This window comes from Salminus brasiliensis, chromosome 8, assembly GCF_030463535.1.
Source record: "Salminus brasiliensis chromosome 8, fSalBra1.hap2, whole genome shotgun sequence".
NCBI classification, from domain to species: Eukaryota; Metazoa; Chordata; class Actinopteri; order Characiformes; family Bryconidae; genus Salminus; species Salminus brasiliensis.
In genome coordinates this window covers 22,516,140-22,539,580 of record NC_132885.1, presented here as the reverse complement: position 1 = coordinate 22,539,580, position 23,441 = coordinate 22,516,140, and the positions used below count along the sequence as shown (strand labels likewise).

Below are 23,441 nucleotides of genomic sequence, written 5' to 3'. Positions count from 1 at the left end.
AGGAACAGAATGGAAAAATCTATTTATTGATCCTGGGTGAGTTTCCCCAGAAACCTTTGCAGCAATAAGTACTTTAATTTTCTGGAGGCTAAATATATAAATTATGAACAGCTGAAACATGGTTTTATGACTCTGGCATTCAGAAATATGAAGCATGCCCATTTTTTTCATTTACATTCGACTAATCTAATTTAATTTTGTTTGTATAATAACAACCCATCACAACCAGCCAACCACTACAACCAAATCACGACCAACACCAACCACCACCACCACCACCAACCCACATCATTTTATATAAAACAAACATAATATTTAGCTAACGATTTAGCTGATCTCTGCCAGGGGTGGTCCAAAATTCTCTACAAAGGGCCAATGTGGCGCAAGATTTTCACACTAAACATCCAGCAGCACCACTTATTAAATCAACTGGTGAGTCTTCAAGCAATCGATCATGTGTGCTTCTGCTGGAGTGAAAACCTGCTGGCACACTCACCCTTTCCGAATAGGTTTGGACACCCCTTGGTCTATGCGGCTGTGTTTACGAGTATTTCAGCTTAGCACTTCCCTCAGGCATCAGTTGTAAGAATCACTATAATAATATTATTAACACGTGTAAACATTTTTTTGAGTGCAACATTAAAAACACACAATACATTCATTTCACTGAGCGGAATCAACAGTTAAGGTTTTGGAGGGGCGTAGGGAGGACTCAACAAAGATGTCCTTTGAACAAATCCGTTGAGTTTCATCTGAAGCCCTTTAGGGTAACACTTGCACAACTGGCTCATTCTTTTGATATGCCTTCTTTCATTTGCTCATTATTCACCAGTATTGCTAGCTTTCACACTGGAAAAATCAGGGCGGTCGACCCAGAGTCTACAAAGGGTGAAGCAATATAGACAGAAGTTTTATGCACATGATAATTTAATAAAAGAATCCAATTTTCCACATCAAAAGGTTCTTTTGATGGGACACCTTGAAAAATAATGCATTAAAACATCCTGACCAAATCGGTGTGAGCAGTACTCGATCAGTCGGTGACGCAAATGTTAGGTTGATTCATCTACTAAAAAGCCACTAAAGCAAAATTGACTCTGACGCTCTGCAGGAATGCCAAAGGATAAACCCAAACGACCCTGTCCTCTTGATCTGTTTCTTAATGCTTATTGTATCACACAGAGTCACGTGATGTGCAATGATTAATACTGTACACCGTCCATTGTGAAGATGACATGTTTTTATTACTTTACCCTAATCCCTTACTCCCCTCCCCCGTTTATGTATTGAAATGTATGAAAGCCTCAACAGCATGACTGAGCATGCAGCAGCAACAGAGCAGGATATTGATTCCTCTCTATCAGTTACAAAAACTATCCATCACTCATCCAGAAAGATCAGCTGTGGTGACAGTGGAGTATCACAAAGCTTTGGATCCTTCTTAGGAAAGGTGTGCCTCCCTCTGCTGGTAGAACATTAAAGCACATTAGGATGACCTGAATCCACTGAACTGAAATGATAGAAATGTGAAGCATACCCAGAAGTCGACTTACATAGATGTACCGAATAAAGGCACTCTGGTCACACTACTGCAATATATACTATATCAAGAGCTGCAGTGTCAAAACACTGAAGAGAACAGAAGACAAAGCATTTAGGCAATCAGGGTGCATGTTTTGTTCCATGGCCAAGGCAAGAGGAAGGGACATCCGTGAAACAGGAAAGAGCCACAAGAGGTTTATCCTGCAGTATGGCAGATACGGAGCCTCCCATACCAAACACCAGTCAGAACTGGAAGCGTTAAAGAAAACAGCCTACAGAATACTAGCCCAGTAAACTTGTCAGAAGTCAATTCATATTGTATTTATACTGGTCAAACAGCTGGTTCCTGTAAACAGCAAAGCTGGTAAAATGTGGCTGGATTTCCAAAAGTTAAAGGATGACTCATTCCTTTAATATTTTAAACAAGATTACTTCCCCCCCCCCCCCCCCCCCCATCTTTTTAAAGTAAAAAAACAAACAAAAAAAAACCTTTTTGGCAAGTATCACAGCATGTGAACGGCTTTTAATGATTGCTTAGGGGATGTTTCCTATTCTTCCTTGCAAAAAAAAAAAAAAAAGAATTCTACTTCTGTGGGTTGTGGATTTTGATGTATGTTTAGGAGCGCCATCCTGCTGTAGAAGCAACCTCCCTTTCATCTTTAACTTTTTCATTTATTTACTTACTAACAGACAGTGTGACGTTTGTTTTCTGAACTTATTTAACTGGCATTTAATTAAGACCATTCTTTTGTCTACCAGTACAATGCTCCTCAAGCCACTGGCTGCAAAACCTCCCTGCATAACAGTTGGAGAGGTGTTCTCTTCATGAAATTCAGAACGCTTTCTTCCCCAAACAAACCTTTGCTAATTACAGGCAAAAATGTATTTTAAATTCATGGGGGGGATCCACATTATCCTCTGGCCAACACCAGACACTAATGAAACCAGTGAAGACCAAAGAATGAAGTCCATCTGAGGTTATTTTCTAAGCATGAGAATGGGTGATTACTTCATTGCTGTTTGTAGATGTAATGAATGCATGAACAGATATGTAATTGCATTTAAAGCCACGATTGATGCATTAAAAAGAGCAAACAGTTCAAACTCTTCTTACACGTCACCACATCCAATTCCTCTGGTGCAGAGTGTGGTTTTTAGTTTTCTATATAGTGTAGTGCTCTCTGAGCTGTAAGCAGAACTGCAGATTGTGGATTCCTTGTTTCACTCCATTCTGAATCCTCTTTTCATGTCATCTTTTATAATCCCCCAGCCACAGATTTCTGCTGGGGGATTTTCAGAACCTCTGCTATCATCCGTCCTGCATTTCTACTAGGCTGGAGGAGAATATGGGTTCTCTGGGTTATTTATGCAATGTTTACTGATTTGCTGAATAATTAAAAGACCAGCTTTTCGAGTCAGATTCTTACACTGAGATTAAACTAACCCGGCCTTGTGGAGTCTGTACACGATCCTGTCCAGCTCACTGCTTTCAGTTCAAAACGGCGCGGTCTTAAATCCACCAGGATGCTGATAAAAGTAATGGATGTGTAAATCCTGTGAGTTAATGATACAAGTCATTTAAATATATCTTTTCACAGTACAAAAGAGCATTTACTGTGGACTTGGTCAGATGTCTGTCAAAAAGCTGTCAGAATATGCAAATAATGTTAGTATGAGAATACACAATGACCAAAATCATGTTCTACTTGAACCTGTTATAACATTTTTCTTCAGAATTTAATGAAGTTAATGAAACAAAGGACTTTCTCATAAAAACCTAGTTTTACTGTACACAGGACTGGTATCAGAAGGCAAGCCCATTTAGTAGCTCAACAATTTGGCTGTACAGAGAGGAACACATTTTTTTTATTATTGAAAAATAGCTGAGGGACATCATCAGGCATTCATGCTGAAAATGCAATGGGAGGAATCCTCTATAAAAGGGGTTAATGAGCTACACAGCTAACCAGTACAGGGCTGGATGCTGATGAGGAGTCATCTTCTACACAAGTAGTTTCTCGTCAGAGGATGATGTGCAGACAAGTTTGTTTGGCCCAGAAATAATATAGTATCTATATTATTTTTATATAAATTTATATTATCTATATCTAAATTTAAAGTGTTTGACACTTTAAATTTACTTCTGCTACAGCAGTCAACATCCAGCCAACACCAGCTACTGCAGTTAACATCTAGGTAATGAGGTGCTTGGCAACATGCTCACATTACATATTGTTTTACAATCTGTATATTGTTTTAAAATCATTGTCAGACAAGACACGGACATGGTCCTCAAAAGCACCCAAAAGACAGACCTTCCTTTTATACAATTTATAATTTATACACATGTACATAATTATTTTATTTCCTTCTCTTTTTGTTTTACATTTTATTTAATAGAATGTTTATTCTTACATGAACAGTTGCAACTGTAACAACTGCAATTTTCCTCCTGGGATCAATAAAAGTATTTGATTCTTTTTATATAAGCATATCATGTGTCTTATGCAAAAAACTTATATAACTAAAATGGCTTTACAAAGGAAAACAAACTCAATAGAATGTAAAAAGTCCCTTTGGAGCATTTCTACTGGTCCATTCATTTTGAAATTCGATCAACGTGTAAAGCACCACTGCCAGATTCAAACTGTGGTAAAAAGTGAAACATGTTTTGCATGACAGCAGTAATATCCCAACTGATCTAAGTGCCAACTTCTTAAGCCACACTGCGAGAAATGGCTACATGTAACTTTACCCAAGGCAACAACTTCAACTGTGCCTTCCCAATATTAGGAACAGTCTCCCAGTGCTGCTTAAGAGTACAGACCAAACAAACGTGATGTTTGCCCACTCGGTTCTCAGTTTGCCCCCTCGGTTCTCACTGTGATACGGGACAATGTCAGCTGCTGCTGTCCTCCGGACTGTGCTGATGATAAAAAACGAACAGCAGCACTGCTCCCTGAGGGACAAGCACAAGGTTCAAAACAAAAAGAACAAAGAACATCTCTACTGAATTCAGACTCCGTAGAGCTGGTATTAACAGAGAAGCCTCAGAAAAATACTGAGGTATTAAACACAGGTTTTCAAACTTGGAAATGAGCCCTGCCTGTACAAGGCCTTTTGCACCACATTGAGCCATGCTGCTGAAATGTTATGGGTGTGTTTCTGGGTGGAGACTGACAAAAGCAGAAAATTCAGCCAAACATTAAAGATCTTCAGCAAAAACTTAGCAGCTGCTGTTCTTTTACAGGAATGATGTGAAAAATCGGAATGACTGACAAAGTCAGCCCCCCAGGCCCACACTTTGTCCTAGTACCTGACACATGGGTAGGTTATAGCACTCTCCAAAACTTCTGGTGGAAACTCAGGTTAACATTTGTAGACAGTCCAGCATAGTATATACACACACTCTTATGCGCTGATGTTTGCTCTGTCAATGCATGTCTTCTTTGAAACGGTCAGAGGTGTGTAGTATAGCTACTGACAGCTTAGCTGAAGTACTACTCTCAGACCCTACAGTATGTAATCTTTCTAACCTTAAATAATCTGTATCAACCTGGTACTTAGCAAGTTGACAGTACAGTAGGAAAAAAAGTTCAAAGACTGCTAGACCTAACAGTTCCTCAAATTCTGCATGTAAATTCATACTTTATTTAGCAATACTTGGTATAATTGCATCAAATCAAATCAAATTTTATTTGTCACATACATAGTCATACACAGTATAACTTGCAGTGAAATGCTTTTTTGACAGTCTGCTCACATCAAGCTATACAATAAAAATCTACATTTAAACTTAACTAAACCTTAACTTAATGAAGTAAAGTGCAAAAGTGCAAAAGAAAAATAAAATAAAAATGAAGAAAATAAAAATAGAATAAGTTACATTTAAGTTAAGAATAGAATATAAAAATGAAAATATAGAAATATAAGCAAAAAAAGTACAGAATACAAATATACAAATATATATACAGAGATGAAATAGTGCGAGTCTGTGTATTACTGTATTTGTGTCTCTTTGCAAAAGAAACGTCCATTTCCGTGCACTGCTAATCCACTAAGTAGCTGGGTTCGATAATGAGAAAAACAAAGACAAATATCAGATACTGGCATCGACCCAGAACTGCCATTTCATTGAATCCCTGACAACGAGATAACAACAATTATAAAAACAATAATAAAATAATGAACTGCTGATTGATAATAAAGCTCAAACACTGAATTGCTATCTCACTTCACTTAAAGTTTTATCAGCAATTAGAATATTTCTCAAAAATCAACTCAAATAAACTCAAACTGGGACACCTCCAGATTCTGTATTTGCAGACACTGCTGCTGTTCTTGCTTAAAGCATAGGCCTGTCAAAAGACTTTTTTTTTTAATGAATTGCCCCGTGATAAACAATAAGTCATTTTGATGATAATATAATAGCATACTATTATGGGGGGGGGGGGGTCGCTAGCAGTGTAATGTATCACAGAACTCGTGGTCCAGAGTAGATCATTGCTTTTGTGTCACAAATTGGATAATTTTTTCAAATCCGCAAAATAGGGGGAAGTCAGACAAACCTTGAGGTCACTTCAGATGTGTGATCATGCTTGATGTTAACATGGTTAACATGCGCGCAATACGTTACACCACTCCTCATTACATTACACTTTGTTTAAATGGAGGTGCCATTATAGATGCATTGGTCATTGCACACACTGTACTCTTTTCCTACAAGACAGATGTAATGCATGTCTTTGGAGCTCGCATGTCACAGACTTGAGCTCGGAGGGAACAGAATAACATGACTGGCGAAAACACACGCAAGTAAATTCTATGGGCAATATCGAGGACAGCAAAAACTATTGCGGCCATGTCCATATATTGTAGGATAGGTCGAGAGAGCAATCATCATGACAGTGATGCCTTCCTTTCCAGCATCACTGCTGTGGATTGGTACACTTCAATGTAAAAAAAGAAAATCTAAACATTGTCTATTATTGTATTGTAATGACTGAATTTATGATGTGACGCCCAGCCTCATCCATCTGCTCTGGAGCTTCGCCTAAACGTTAGAAGACAGATCATCTACTTATTCATTTTGGGCTTCTGCTGTAACCTGCACCCTTCACATGCAGCTGTTGAGGGTTAAGGACCTGCTGTTTTCACTCCTCCTGCCAAGGCCATGCTGCTCAAGTGAGCAGATAATGGTTACCACACAATCCATATGTTCTTAACAACATATTTTGTTACACGAGCTAAAATATAAAACCATCCATTATTTAAACACTTCAATAGTTCAGGGGGCAACAGTCACTAAAAATCATGTAGCACGCCAAGAACTAAAATCTCTCCCCCTGCATCTGCAGTGCCTACCAAGCCACAAACTGTCAAATAAGACAACCATGTCAGTGTTTTGTGGGCTGGCCAAGTCAGAACACAGGGCTTTCGAAACACTGTTCAGAACAGTCTAGGTTTTCTATTAGCGAATGAGAAAGCGAGAGAAAACAAAGGAAAAAGACAGAAAGAAAAATGCGAACTCAAGGTGAAGTAAACATTAGCTAGCTAGTGCACACAGACACCCTAGAATGAACTCAAAAGTTAATCTACAACATTGTGAATCCAGAGGACGGGAGTAATGAAAAAAATGAAGTTAGGGGGTGAGCAGCTGCTCATTATGATTTAAAGGAACAGGCACTCAAACCAGCCATTCTGAACAGGGCGGTGTAGGCGTAGGCGTGTAAGAAGGTAAGGAGGGTACTATGAGCCTGATATTTTGACAAAAGCAATTGATTAAGACAAAGTAGTATTATATTGTCTCCCCTCTTACCATTAACATTTAATATTATACATAAACAAATGCAGTTCAGCCAAATCCCAGGATAATAAAAGTGGCTTACAGTTCTACATCTATTCAAGAACACACCGTATCATTGATGTGAAGCACTAAAATCTAGTCCTAATTGTACACCTGTCATCTTTAGATAGTTAACATGAGTATGTGACAAAGTGACTGAGATATGAGCCAGGTCCATGAGGCGCTTAGCTTCTAACCATTATGCAAATATTCTACATAACTGATAAAAAAGGTCATTTGAGTTACAGAAACCGATGTGTGTAATCCTTAATAAAGTCAGGAACTACATAAGGTCAGGCCTACTAAGCCAACAAACAACATATCCGTTGGCAGCTCCAACGGCACACCCTTGAATGCACTTGTATATGCAAAACACCACTCAAAGGAAAGGGCTAAATAAAGCCAGCAGCAATCAAATGACCAGCAGCCCTGATCTGACGCTGTCAGTAGAACTCTGAAGCTCAGACGTGACGCGACACTCTTACATAAGAAGAACGCAAACAGTAAATTCTTCTTTGCGCAGCTCCTCTTTTCCACACCAGTCTCTTCTCCTCTTATACACATTGCTGCTGAGTCATATACTGTTAGTGGGTTCATGCTTTAAGCTGACAGTCACTGAAGTCATGCTGCAGCACACCAAGAAGTAAAATCTTAATCCCTCCCCCTTGTCCATTCCTCCTCACTCTAAACAAGCACTACACAAAACATGTTTGATCCAAATAGCCTTCAGCTAGTTTTTAGGAAAGGTTTCATTGCCATATAAATAACACTTTATATAGCTACCACGGGGCGAATCCACCTGAAACTGAGTTTTGCAACGAATAACCCTGATCCGTATGAAGCCTCTCCAAAAATAGACAGCAATAGAGCCTGTTTAACATTCCACTCAACAAAAGCCAGACAAAACAGACAAAGAAAGAGAGACAAAAAAGGCAAAAGAAACCAGTCCAAAAACACAGGAGGGGGATGTTGACTGAAAGCAAGGAGATAAGAGGAGTGGACTATAAGAGTCTAAAATAATCAGTGCAAGGGAAGCGAGGCAATGGAGACTCTCGTACAGGCCTTTATCCTATTGGCTGGAAGAAGCTTGACGTCACAGTTTGCATGACACGTCTATTACATTCTCACTAGCTTTAAAGATCTAACTAATCACTGTAGATGCTGGTTTCTAAGGGCTTTTCTGGTTTAACTAAGTTGATAACTGCCGTTATTTTGGTAAACAAAACCTTTGTAAAATTTAACAGCTGGTCCAAAGGCCCAAACTGTACAAATTTCCACTGAGGACATTTGTGTTTATGCACTAAAAGCAGTTGAATCCAGAATAATTATTAAGTTAATTTATTTTCACTCAAATTCCAAAAAAACCCAAATTGTGTAGAATTGTCCGGTGGGGTAGTGTAATTATTACTGGTGCATCTCGGTGATTTTAGTCCCGTCAAAATCCACCATGCCATTTTTTTTTATACAGAGAGCACGCTCATCAAATGCTTCTGCCACTTTTCGCGTGCTATTAAACCAGGTGGAGATATCCACGTTTTTTTTTTCTTAAGCGGGAGACTATAGCTCTATTCGTGCCTGAATAGAGCTTTTGAAAGATTGTTTGATATTCCTGCAATATTTTTTGCCAGTTCCATTCCACCTGCCTATCCACAAGTCCATTATGGGTGGGAATCTCTTGGCACCTGATGATTACGATTCAGAGGGCTGTGATGGGATTATGAAATGATTAGTACATCTTGATCCCTCATCAATACACTTCCAATATTTTTATTAATAAAACAGATCAATAAAGCCTGAGAGGCCAGGTTTAACATGCAGGCATCAAATTTCACAGGTTGTAGAACTAAATCTTTCTTCGCAATCTGCCGTTCCTCTGCTACTGCACCCATGTCCACGCATCAGTTTACAACTACCCCACCTGCTTTCTTCAACGATTCAATGTCTTTTGTTTTGGAGATCCTGGTGTCAGTAAAATATCTTCAAGAAAGGATGCTGCTGTATCTCAGCTCCAAAGTGTAAAGCGTGAAAGCCCTGTGTCACCGTTCCTGATTTCAGCTTCTTGACTTCTTGTCATGACCCAGTCACTAGCTCTATGGTCAGAACAGGTTTTAAAGTGTGGCCAACCAACTACAGCTAAACACACTACAATTTCTATCATGCAATGCGTTCCAAAGCCTTAACCCTTCATATTCCCAACACCTGGCTCGCCACGAGTGGATACAGATGCAAATCCTTAGAAATAAATTTGCGATAGAGTCTGTAAATCACTTCACCCTTTCAGAGTTGGATGAAAACATTGACATTGCTTGCTCAATGGTCGTCTGGAAGCAACAACAACAACAACAAAAAAAACCTCACTCACCCATCTTGTGTCTCTTATGTGCGCAGCACTGACTGTCCAGTGATGCACTTCCATATTTCCAAGTGCCACCTTTTGTGTTCAGTCAACATTAACATTTTGAGAATTGTTTGACATTTGTGAATCGATTCAGAATCGTCTACGTCCACAACAAGATGCATCCAAGAATACAATTTTTCTCCCACCCATAATAATCAACGTGAACACAATCCCATTGTCTGAATAAATAAGTTTGAAAGAAATATACCGTGAAAGTTCTAACAGGGCCCTCTCTTCATTAAAAAGAAAATCTAGCTAAAGCTAAAGTCTAAAATCATAACACTGTTACCTAACAGTCTTGGCACATTATATTCACACCCAGCCCACTAGCGCAAGCCATTTATGGCTAAACGGAACGATTACTTTGGGAGTATATGAAAGTGGCCAGGTTAGCTTGTAGCCTAGAACCCAATTTTACCTAACTTTGAGCTAAAAACAGGACTAGAGCAACACTAGCCAGTAATACAGTGTAGTTGATACCATGCAAAAAATAAAGCTAACCTATGCTAACCCTGATGGGTCACTGCTGCAGGCTGCAGAGAGGTGTGTGTACATGCAATGGCTTTCATGGAATCACAAAAACAATGATGTTTTAACATATTAGGCTCTATTATTTTGCAGCTTAAGATTTGAATGAGTGGTATGGACATACGGTTAGAGGCCCTTTAAAAGATTCAATGAGCTATTTATCAACCCGAAACATGATCGGTCAACAGAACGACTGCAGGACATTGGACTTTCTAGCTCACGCAGCCATCTTTCTAGCTCATTAAAAACAGAATTCCATAACAACTGGTTTAAAATGTTATGTAATTTAATTGACAAGACAAATGACAAACATTTATCTCTATTAACACCTCACACTGCTCCTAATATAGAACAGTCGGACACATTATGGATTTATGTGACGACTTTTCTCTTCCTTAGCTAAAACACTGAAAAGAAACACCCTGTGATGATGAAGCTGTCATTTAAACAGAGAACTAACTAGTCCCATTCACTATAGATCAGATTTCATGGCTGACTCTATTTGGGGTGCATCAACTTCACCTACCATAATGTTCCTTTTTTTCAAACAAGATGAAGGCTGGTAAAGATGCAGGAAATAAGGCTCCTGAGACTGATGAAAATCTACAGACTACTAAATGAACATGTTGACATGTAAACATGCCGCATGCCTCTCTTCCACCACACACACACACTTGTTCAGAGCAGCTGAGCAGTTTCTAAGAGAGATTAATCCCCAGGCAGTTCCTTCATTGTCTGTTAAACTAGAGACGGTACTGGGTTCTGATTCTTACCTTCCCCGGTTGTCATAGCACAAGCTCCTTGTTCACTCATACAGCAGGCTGAGAGAACATGCAGAAAGCACTGCCCCAGTTCCTTCACAGCCTCCCTCTCTCACTCTCTCTCTTTAGTCTCCTGGCCCCCCTCCCTCCCTTTCCTTCCTACCGCTTTAGTCTTGTGACTGCACCCAAGACAAAAGCCACCCCACTCTCGCATTGAAAGGCTGGAGCCGCGTCTACAGCCACGTGCCGGAATTGTAAGGTGGCTACGTAAACAGTCGCTTTAACCCGTGTGCTCTCCTTTCACTTCCTTATGTAAACTGCATCAGGGTGCTCAGAGGGTAAGCCGGTATCGGTGAGCAAAGCGCTGCCCTCACTCCTCTCCACAGGAAACGAAACGTCCGGATGCCCCAGGCCTAGGACAGCAGATTTAGAAGCGGTTGGAATATTACCAGCCAAATGAAAGACAAGTCCTGTTGCAGGACATTACTGAAGCGTTTGAAAGTCCAGTACTAAGAAGCAAAGCTTTATATGCAAGGACAAGTTAGACTGAGGAGAGCCATCAATAAACTAATCCTCGGTGTTCAGTGGGCTTTCAAAGTAGTCTGAGCTCCTAGAATTAAGAGCTGTTTGAGTATCTAGGTCAGTATGGCGTATGCAAGGGTTAGCCATGCTAACACTTATGCTGCAAGATGAGAAAACCGAAGCAGATCCCCCAGAATTATGAAACAAATCTGGTCTCCTGGCAACCATGAAGGAAACTACACAGTTAGAGAGCTTCCAAATGAAGCCACTCATTACAGAGGAGTGTCGAGCAGCTCAGGCTATTTGTCTTCATGGCAAAGAAGTGTGAGTGTGGAACAGCAAGTCTTGCCAAATCTGAGCGCTCGTGTTATGAGGTGGGAGCCTTAGGCTGGTCTCACCCTATGATATAAATATAGTAACGGTGCAACTGTGAAAATCCCATTTGAAACGGCATACTGAGAACTTTATTGATATGGACCTCTGTCCATTCCAAGGGTCTCTCATGCAGTGCCACGAAAAGTGTGAGCTTGTAAAGAAAAACCAACAAAAAAAATGTTACTTCTTTTATTTCTTTGGTCTGCAGGTGTCCCCTCTCTGATAATGCAATGAAATGTAAGAGTTGCCAGCATTGGCGCTTCAGTTAATAACCAGTCAGCACAGCTTGTCCAGCAAGGAACACCATGCCAAAGAGATGAGAGAGCCCTGAAGACCTCAGACAAATAGGCCATATGATCCAAATGGAGAAAGTTTGGAACACTGAAGTAAATAGAGGGTGAAGCTAGAAGAGAATTTCAGATGAAACACTGTGTAATATCCACTGATCACTCATAACACTAAAACCATCTAACCACCTGCCTAATACTGTGCAAGTTGCCTCATGCTACCAAAACGTGCTTTGACCAGCTAAGTCAGGGTCAAGACCTCTGAAGGTCTCCTGTTGTGCCTGACATCAATATATTAGCAGCAAGTCCTGTTACAAGGACTTGGGCAACAAAATGACTTCAAGAACTGACTGCTCACTTGCTGCATAATATGCATATCCCACCTCTTCACAGGTGCCACTGTAATCAGACTCTGTGGAATCATTTCTAATATTGACCTCTGTATTGGGAAACACTTGCATCCTTATGCCCCTAGTGCACAAGCTTGTACACAGTTTTCCTTGCTTTTGATAAAGCACAGATATGGATCATCCGTTTCCAAACAATGCCATCTACAGGGGCACATTCCATACCGACAACAATATTGTGGTTTAACACAACAGTGCCACCAAGAACAAAATGTCATTCTGAGGGGGGAAAATGAGTTGGCTCCATTGTGGATCTACAATGGACCACTTCTTAGCCACCTACAATACACAAACTAAATGCCATGTGCACTCGTTTGCCTTCTCACCTACTACTTCCCCCTGCGCGGAGAGAATGTGACATATCAAGGCCCCAGTAAGACCCTCCCGTAGGCACAGTAACTACTGAGCAGCCTGCAACCCTGGCTCTTAGCCCAACACAAAACATGAGGGATAGAGACACAGACACACACCCTTCTGGCAGAGACAAGTAGAACAACCTTGAGCCTAGTGAAAATGCTTCATCTTTATTCCCCACTCAAATTCAAAATATAACACACTCTGCTTTCATGGAGAAAGTTACTGTTACCAGCTTAAAAGAGGGGAGGTGGAGTCTTTAATTTAGTCAGAAATAGAACCAGTAAAAGCTTTACCAACACAGGAGGTCATTACAAAAAACATAAAAGAAAGCTAAATATCCAACATGAGCACTCTAATCTAGGCAAGTATCAAGCATTACTTTAAGATTACACACCATCTCAAATTATGACTAAAAACTAAGCTGCATAGTTCTCTCATTCAAGAATAATTCCAGCAAACTAAAACAGAGTTATAAAATGAGCCAATTCCACAATGACAAAACTCCTACGCAACAGTCTTGAGTGATTTTACTTTCATCGTTTCATCGTACAAACATCCAGTCCACTAGACAAAGCCTTTCAAGGTCTAGGGCTCTGTAAAATGCTTTGGGTGTGACCGTCGGAAACAGCGCTCAGTCAAGGACTGCTGTGGGTACCCGTGCAAGACCAAAAGCTAACCCTCTTTTTAGCTAGCTAACTGTACAATTGTGTGCAGAGGGGATAACCACGAGGTCAGCGACATTATCCGGTCAGACTTGGGAATAATTACAAAAGACAAGCACAATGGTCTTGATCTAGTGCTGAAACCAATGCTACGCTACTGTATGCTATGCTTGGCTATGCTACGTGGTGTCCTTGAGCTGTTGTGGTGACATAAACCAGCTCATTCAGAGAAGAGCTCATCAAATTAAAATCACAAGCCCACCATAAACATAAAAACAAATTTATGCTCAGCACATCAGAAAATGTAGCGGCAGTGTAGCCAGTAATTCAAGTGAGACACAACCACTGGCATTTGGACATGACATATTTGTTGTTGGAAGAACATCATCACAACCTCCTCCATTGTTGTCATGTTTGTGGTGTCAGAAACATTTGCCACTAAACTGCCCTCTAGACATACTACTCCACATTTATGCCAACATAAAGGATGCACTGAAGTATGTGGGCAATGATCGTTACAGTATTTAGAATGGACATGTTTATTTTCTTACATAAAAAGAGTTTTATGGAGCATTAAGGCCAAATCATAAAATGGTAAAAGGAGGTGTAAAACCAGTTTTACCTTATTAACAACTTAAAATACATGAATGCATTCTCTGGCACTTTTAGATTTTTCCCCCTTGAACAATCAGTGCTAAAACACAGCCACAGTACAAGTACAAGCTCATACTTATTCCAATAAAGCCTTATTCCAATAAAGTTCTTCCACGAGCCATAGTCAACTAAAATCATCACCTTTACCTTGTGGTAGTGTTGGGATTCATTCAAGCATGCTTACAGATAACACTGCACACCTGTTAGTAGACCTCTAAACATCTTACCTGAGCCAGAAGAGAGGATCATGTTCCCAGATCTTTGGACTTCATCAAATCTGCCAAAAATCACATTCAATCTGAAAAAGGAGAGGAGAGAACAGGTTAATTTCTTCTTCAAAAACACAAGAGATGCCTTTATATCAGTTTTCAACACTTCAGTAAACTACAGACACACTCTGAATAATAATGGTTACTTTTGCAAATCTACAAGTACCTAAAGCAACATAGTCTGAGGGCATTCCAATAATAGCTGTGCTTTGTAAAGTCATGACCCCCTGATTCTAAGAACCATGTCCATATGACTGAAGGTTGCTGCCAGGTATGTTGCATAAATACAATATGCAGCATTAAACTCAGTGTGTACAAAGGTGAGTCTATTACTACCTGAAACCTTCAGAACGAGTGAGTGTGTTTCAGTAGACATTTCACATTCTGAAAGTAATACTTTCAGGGGTCCACCTCTGATGGAAAAGGGGGTCCAAATGGCCAAGAGATTTAAAATAACTTAAAATCATCAAGTTTTCAACCAAGTTTCTATTTTGTAACCATTAGATCACTTACAGTATAAGAGAGTAACAACAATTGTCTCACATCATAAAACCCTATGTTATAGTAAAGTTTTTTTTTTTTTACCACACTGTACTATAGTGTTGTACTATAGTAGTTACCTAAAACACCAAAACTATGACCTTCTACAATAACTACAATAAGGCACTGAATGTAATCTAGCCTTAAACGGTCATAGCCATCGTACTGAAAGGTTCGGTGAAAATGAAAGGTTGCAGAGAGGGCTTAAAATTGAGGTCAGTATTGATTATTGAGGCCCAGCAGCTTGTTAACAAAATAAGATATAGCATGGTATGCTTAATTATACGTACTTCCCCATTCTTTAAAAATACCCTTCAGTATTTCCCTTTAATGTCATTAAATGTCACAGTATATTTGAGGGGAAGCAAAGCAATAGAAGTGACAGGTGCCTAATAACTAGAGCAAGTTAGCATCTAAACATATTATAGGTAGGCAAATATAATGTTCAAGACCTATTGGTATATTTTTGCCTAGGCAGGGAGTTAATACCTTTGTCTACCCTGTGCAGGCCAGAAGTGTTCCAACCTCGAATGAAGACGCAGCACAAACCACCAGACCCTTCCCTGAGTGCACCCCCACCACAAAAGATTCACATTCTGGACACCTCCAGAAAAATTCCTCCTACACCCTCTCAGAACTCAGCTCAATCAGAGATGAGTGAGTCAGACATACTTCCCCAGGGCACTGCAGACGAGAGCTGGTTCTTTCCAACTCTCTGCAAGCTCTTTCTGCTGTGCTAGATGGAACAGTACCTTCGACTTCCTGACAGGGCAAAGCAGAATTTTGCCATTAGAACGTTTTCTATACAGTTCAGAGAGGAGAAAATGCCCCCCCCCCCTCCTGTTCAGACTCTTCCAAATGTACTGACACAGGAACTCTAGACTTATTAGGATGTGCATTACATGAACTGGATTCAAGCTCGGTTATCAGCTATTTTATTCAACATTACTCTGTTCCTTACCACTGAACAAACAAGCTGACAGACAGACAGAAATCTGCATGGTCACATTGTTGGTTAGCTGTTGCAGCTCAAGAGAAATGCTAAACCCTGCCACAGTCAATGATGGGGATAAGAAAAAATATATAAATAAATAAAGCTCGAGCAGCTTAAACTTTCATACATTAATTGTAAGTGAGGATTTAAGGTCATATCAGCCAGCACTATTATTCAGTGTCATAGGATGCTGCATCTCAACAAAAACACTGTGGTAAGAGTAGCAGTCTTTCAGACAAGGAGAAACTACTCAATGAGGTGGAGCCTTTAAAGCATTTTTGCGTCCCTAACATTAGCCTCTAAATCAGTCAATTACATTTGATTTCCCTCTAATGCGACAGAGACTGCGCTGTCAGTTTGATGGGTTCTTGCTGCAACGATACCTTTGATGGGTTCCTTTTGTTTGGACGCTGCATTTAAAAAAGTTATGGAAAAATAACTGCAGATTGAGTCACACAAACTAAGGATTCTTTTGTAACATACAAATTGAATTTAAGTATTTCAATTCAATCCTTTTTAATTGTGTAGCAATCTCGCAAAGTAAAAAGGATTAGGAACTGGGTCCACAGTCCCCAACTGGGAGACCACCAAGAAAATGGCACTAATCTAATTAAGAGCTCTTCTTTCTTAAATGGATCAAAAAAGATTGCTATTATTATGGCACATAAAGGGCAAGACTGCACAACCACTGAAGATTTGCGTAACGGTATGCTAAATTATGGCGGCATGATATGGACATAAAATGGGATGTCTGATAAGGCTGCCAGCAATCATGATACTATAGGGAATACATTACTGATTACACTAACACTAAACTAAACACTTACTTTTTTATGCACTGTACTGTTACAGAAAGAGTCAGGTAATTGGATACTAGTGGAGGGTTTAATGACAATACCATACTACTGAATACCCGGACAAGAACACTTAAAAGAAAACAGCAGCAGCAGCTAAAAACTAAAACTTAAACACAAACTAGCCCTGGAGCTTAGCGGCTAGGGCACAGTTACAGCCAAGCTGAGCTACATCTAGGAAGGGCTAGGAAGTGTTAACGGCAAGGGAAAGGCTAAATGTAAACAAGGGGAAAACGGACAGATAAAGCACAGACGAGGAAACTAAATACTGGAAAACAAGGAGCACATACACTGCAGCGCTGCAAGAAAACTGACTGACAGGTGGAGTACACTGTAGCTGATGAGCCCTTGTTTGAGCTTGATCCATTCAGTCACTGCAGCACTTAATGACGTGTCTATTGTGGAAACTCATACCAAGATACAACAAGAAATAAGACTCACAGTGCAGCCCCATATGTGAAATACTTAAAAACCATAAGAAAGCAAATGACAAAAGATTTAACCAGGTGGAAAATCATATTCTGAATTTTTAAATGCAAATCCGTCATATTAGGGGACAAAATCTCACAGTAGACATCCTCCCAAAAAAGTCAAAGGCAAAATCAATGATGACGACATTTATTTACAGGAATTGCCTACCTAGGATATGTGGCCAATATGAAACTTATCTGTATTGTATTTTTTATTGGATGTATTGCAGCAAAATCTGAAGAAAAAAAAGAATCATTGTACCAAGTTTAACTTTTGACAGCATTTTTTAAAATACACTGCTGCTAGCTATCGGTAGCCAGGGCACTGAGAGAGCAGAAGTGGGCTTGCTCTCTCCTGGGTGGGTGGATGGCACGTTCTCCTCACATTACTCTAGTGCAATGCTGGCCAGAACTGGCGTCTGCTGGCCAACATATCAGAACCAGAACCAACATATATTCCTCGGAGGTGATGTTAAAATGTCGGGGTTCTGAAAAAGAGGTGCTGGCTGGCTGGGCATGTGTTGAAGGCACGTGTTAGTCTTCACCCTCCCAGTGTCAGGATCATTGCATATGATGGGGAGAATATACATGGGTTGGATAAGTGGTGATCCAAATTGGTTAAAAAAATAACTAAAAAATAATAAGTTAACAGAAACATCATAATACAAAATATACTGTGAAAATAAATCAATTAAATGTGCCTTAAAGTATTGTGATATTTGTGCCGGTAATCCCCTGTGAAGGGGAAATAGAAAATATATGAAAACAGCTGATCACAGAGCTGCTCCAGTGTCATGCTTTTGCCCCCCAGGCAGGGTCTAAAAGAATCTCTCACAGCCTTAAAAACACTAATGACAGGATCTGAAGAACAGATGCTCCCTTTAGGCTGACCCCAGTCTCAATGAGAAGCTAAAAGACACAGACTTTATAGGCACAATCAGGCCTCAAAAATGTATATATAAATGGCATGTTGTCCTCATCTGTGTGTGTCCTTCGCTTGTGGTCAGTGCCCAGTAGATGTTTTACATGGGCCTGTCCAAAAGTAACAGCTCAGAGGGCACAACAGCTCTTACAGCAGCTATGAATCACCCTGACTGGATTTCCTCTTACTGTGCATGTGTTCGACGCAGCTGTTCCTCAGCACAGGGCAGGGAGTAGAGGAGTTAATCTGACCATTACAGTTGATTCAATTTACTGTACCCCTTACCAAACACTAAAGGACATGAGAGGCTGGAGAGGAGTCCAGCTGTCACACGAAAGAGCTGAAGTTGGACCTAAAAAGCAGAGCACTGGCCAGAGGCTTGGAGCAGGTCTTTATTGATTTCCAATGCCCATGTAGTGAGACAAGCTGTAATTAGGGACACATTCTGGGCTTTACATTAGTGCTTCCTATGCACTGCACTCTCTGATTGTGTATTGCACATTTGTAAATTTTTTAGGTACATGCACAGATACCTGGAGAAGGGTGCATGGCACACACTAATAATTAATTAACTGATCTAGTTGCGCTTGTGTATCAGCCATGAGTGTCGCCATTCTCCATTAGTTAGTTTGTTATTTTAGTAAGCTCTGCTGACTCATGCAGGCGGCGGACGGAGTGGTCTCAGGTTGGTACATACTGCTGGGGCAGTGACGCCGTTGATGCGGGCGGTGCTTTACTGTCGGGGATGCATCAGGGTGCTTTGGTGTTCACACTACTACGGGGCAGTGGTGGCTCAGCGGTTAGAACACCAGGCTATTGATGACAGAGTTGTGGGTTCGATAACCGGGCCCTGCAAGTTGCCAATGTTGGGCTCTTGAGCAAGGCCCTTCACCCTCTCTGCTCCCCGGACACCGCAGCAATGGCTGCCCACCACTCCGGGCATGTGTGCTCACTGTCACTGTGTGTGTTTCACTGGTGTGTGTTCACTGCACTGATGGCGGAAGCAAAAATCCATCTGTGTCTAACACAAATTTTGAATATGGTTGTCTTGTCTTGTCTTACTAGAATAATGTGGTCATATGTGTCTCTGACCACTTCCGAATGGTCAGTCAGAATCCTCAAAATGCACTGTACCCCTTTTCACACCTTTACTTTCTGTTGAACACTTATGATCGATCACTCAAGATGCATGTTAATGCCAGGTGTAAATGGGGCCCATCCAATAGTGTCTTCACTATTGCTTTAATTTGTTTCACGCTACATCGGTGTAAGAACATGGGCACCATGCAGATTCTTAAATTAAAAGAATAGTTCTTGTAAAAATCTACATTTCCCCCCTTACACCAAATGTGATTAATAAGCCAAGACATGTTTGACGTCTGTTGTTATGCATTATAGCTGCCAGATTAATAAACATCCATCATTCATAACACAAACCCCCACTTTTTATTGTGTAGGTCCCACTAGTGCCACCAACACAGCTCTGACTCATCAAAGAATGGACTTCACCCCACAAGACCTGCCATTTTGGAGAAGCCCTGACCCAGTCGTCTAGCCATCACAATTTGACCCTTGTCAAAGCGGCTCAGATCTTCACACTTGCCCATTTTTTCTGTTTCCAACACATCAACTTGTTGACTAATATAGCCCACGCCTTGACAGATGCCACTGTAATGAGATAATCAATGTTATTCAACTTACCTGACAGTGGTTTTAATGTTGCTGATCAATGTAAATTGATTGACCGGTTTTAGTCCATCATTGAAAAAGATCAAACTTAAATTTTCTTCTTACATTAAACCAGTAACTCCAGTTCACACTGACGCAAGTAAACATCTTGGCACATCAAATATGCTTATGGTAAGTGGAAAAATGTGATAATTAGCCTTTTCAGGTCACTGATGCCTGGATGTAATTAACAAAAACGTTCTGTGGTCCACGTGCCAAAATTCTTTTATGCACATCTATCATTATTAGCAGCAGTAATTGTGGCAAGAATGATACAAGCATATGTAAAATGTTAGACAACCAGGCTGAGCAGACAATACAGCACTGATGTTCTGCTAGATGAAACATTAGGCGAGTTCTGATGGTCTTTTTAGTGCAGGCCAGAGTAGCCTTAAAAGCCTCAACCAGGGTTCACCAAATACAAGCTTGTTGGAGGTTTGGTGGACCAGTCAAGTACGAGTAGAGTGTTCACATCTGGCAAAATGAACCTAACTGAAGAAGCAGCTTAACTGTAAACCTGCAATCAGTTATATTTCCGAAAGCAGTTTTATGCCTCACTAATTAAAGATGACCGCAATTAAGTGCTCATCAGTTCAAGTGAAGTATTTTTTGGATTTTTTAAAGACTTTGGTTTGCTGGAATTAAATCTCCTAAATAAAATGTATAGTTCAAAACCTTGACCAAATATGTATAGCATATATGTAGCATAGCATATACTGTATATCTATAGGCATCGTTTTTATTATTCTGTAAAAGGAGAGCTGATCGGCTGACTGTGCAGCAATGTGGGATGTAGAGTGTAAAGACAAAAGTGGTGTCTCTCACCTGGACTGTGGCAATCCTTTTTTGCTGAGGTCCACCCTAACTCGCTCCCCAACATGTCTATATATTTCCACAAGGCAATTCATGGCACTGTCCCTCACCTGGGTAAGACATCAAGGAGGTCTTAAGTACATTATAAATTAGTACTTACCCAAGAGCATAAGCGAACACAGAACATAATTCTCTTTGAAACAGAAGCTACCAACTATAGACAGCCTTGGTAGTGGTTTCTCAACACTTCTGGTGGAGAGAAATTGTGTGTACTTTGTATTTAATTACTAAAAACTGCAGACATGTCCTACAATAAAATGCTCAGTTCCAGAAATGTTTCAAAACAACCACCAGGGGGCACTGTGGCTCACAGAAAAACAGAAATGGATGTGTTTTGATCCAGAGAAAGTTTTGAATTTTTAATAAGCCCATATGAAGACTATTATCTCACAAGTCAGTCATTAGTCTTTAAACAAGGAGCACTTAAGGCCATGTAAACACCAATGCTCAAAACAAATACACACATAAAAGAAAGCCTACCTGACTTGTGGGGTCGCCTAGTAGATTACATATATGTGGTACAATTTTGCTGAGGGTTAAACCCTGGGCACCATATCTGAAACAGAAGAGAGACAGAAATGAACAGATTCCATCTACTGATCTACAACCAAAGAAGAAAAATATGTTTTATGAGACTATTTGCATTTAAAAGTGTATAATTTGTTTGTCAGTAATTAATAAAAGCCACATTACAGCTAATAACAAAGTGCCCTACTTACTGGCTATCGTCATACACAGATTAGATTAAGGCTAGCATGAGAATAAAACCAATGATTAAAAGCAATGACTTTTCAGAGACTTACGTGTTTAGTGTTGCAATGAGACAAAGACAGACTCCTTCTCTAGTCCTGTTGTTTTTGTGTTTAAATCCCCCCAGCATTCGGTCCCACACATACTGGAAGGACAATCACACAAATGCACTGGTATCAATTTAATTTAATGAATGCTAATCTTATTAAGGATCTGACAACTCCTTCCTTTGCGGGCCTGGGATATTGCCCATTAACCAAGTGCAATTTGTCCTTTAGGAAATCTCCCAGGATAACCACCACCACCATTTAAAGCTGGATACTGGCAGAAACTTCATGATATGATGCGATACACCAGATGTACAAAGGACATTTTTTAAAAATAACCAATAGTTGCATTATTAGTTGTAATAATGCACAATTTCCAGTTTGTTGCCACCCTGTTACGCAAATTATTTAACACCGCTTCGTCTGAAATTACTGATTAGTAGAACCTCTAGCGCCTGAGATGTCTACTACCGAACAAGAGGCAAGCTTGACCGAGATCAGTTACAATGCTTTAAAAAACACACACACAAATCAAAGTGCTGCCAATTACACACTAACAAAATTTAGGTAATAATTTGTGTAAAATCATTTGCATAACAGAGTGTTACACGGTTTATTATGCATCATTACAAATAAACTTGTACAGTCAATAAATCACTTACAAATGTTGCCCAAAAGATTTTTTCAAACACAGCCCTACCACCATTAGCACAGTATTTACAGTACCCTAGCATGTGGTTTTGGACGCAGGTGGTTCTTACATAGTCTTAAAAGCATAATTATAGGCAAAATGTAATGATTTGGACCTGCAGCAAAGAATTACCCCAGCATCCCTGCCCACCCATTCAGATTCATTATCGGACTTGTTTTCACCACTTTGTAGGTAGGCTGCTTGTTTCCAGGTACCTGAGGGTTAGCAGCCTGGTCCATAATCTTTAGCAGCAGCGTCTGGTCCTGGTCTCTGACTTGATCTTTGGAATCGCCTAACCGATCAATTAAGCTAGGTAAAACTGCAAGCACAGAAAACAAGATGTAAACAGCCAATACACCGCAAACAGCCAAAAGCGAGTGATAAATTACATACTTAGCATTTACAACGAGCATTCCATATATGTATAGAGAGACAGACGTCGCTTTCCTACGTTACCTGTTCCAATTTGGGTCCGAAAACGGTCTTGCAATCGTGTCACAAAGGCAGACAATATGTCCATTCCCAGCAGAGCCAACTAGAGTAAGAGAGGGGGGAGGAAAAAGCAACATTAGCAAAGATGGCAAAAACATTGGTTTCTAGGTATCAGAGGTCAAACTATTCCAGTATTATTATGGTGATTCATAGACTAGAGAAATATCCAACTACCAAAAATATCTTGAATTTAAATCAGCATCACCCACAGAGACGTCACAGATTCACAGATTTCTCACACACACTCACACACAGCTATTTCCACTCTGTTTACAGTTACATATTTTAACGCACAAATATATTCAATCACTTTCAATATGAACACAAAACTACAGATTCACACTGAGTAAGATCTAGGAGTGAGCAATATGACAATATGATGAGCTTTTCATTTCATATTATTGCAGAAAACTTACATAATATTAAAAAAGAAGCACAATTATCCAGGTTTATTGGATTTAGTGCAGCGCAGT

General features: G+C 40.0%; 1 protein-coding gene across 1 annotated transcript in view; it reads right to left on the bottom strand.

Moving 5' to 3' along the window:
• clasp1a (cytoplasmic linker associated protein 1a) overlaps positions 1-23,441 on the bottom strand; it is a 69,882-nt gene that overhangs the window by 27,852 nt on the left and 18,589 nt on the right. Inside the window, exons 3-8 of the mRNA XM_072686136.1 lie at positions 22,933-23,011; positions 22,692-22,795; positions 21,792-21,883; positions 21,469-21,544; positions 20,941-21,038; positions 14,566-14,636 (exon numbers count right to left, since the gene is read on the bottom strand). Of these exons, the coding sequence (XP_072542237.1) occupies positions 14,566-14,636; positions 20,941-21,038; positions 21,469-21,544; positions 21,792-21,883; positions 22,692-22,795; positions 22,933-23,011 (520 nt within the window). The remainder of the gene's footprint in view (positions 1-14,565; positions 14,637-20,940; positions 21,039-21,468; positions 21,545-21,791; positions 21,884-22,691; positions 22,796-22,932; positions 23,012-23,441) is intronic.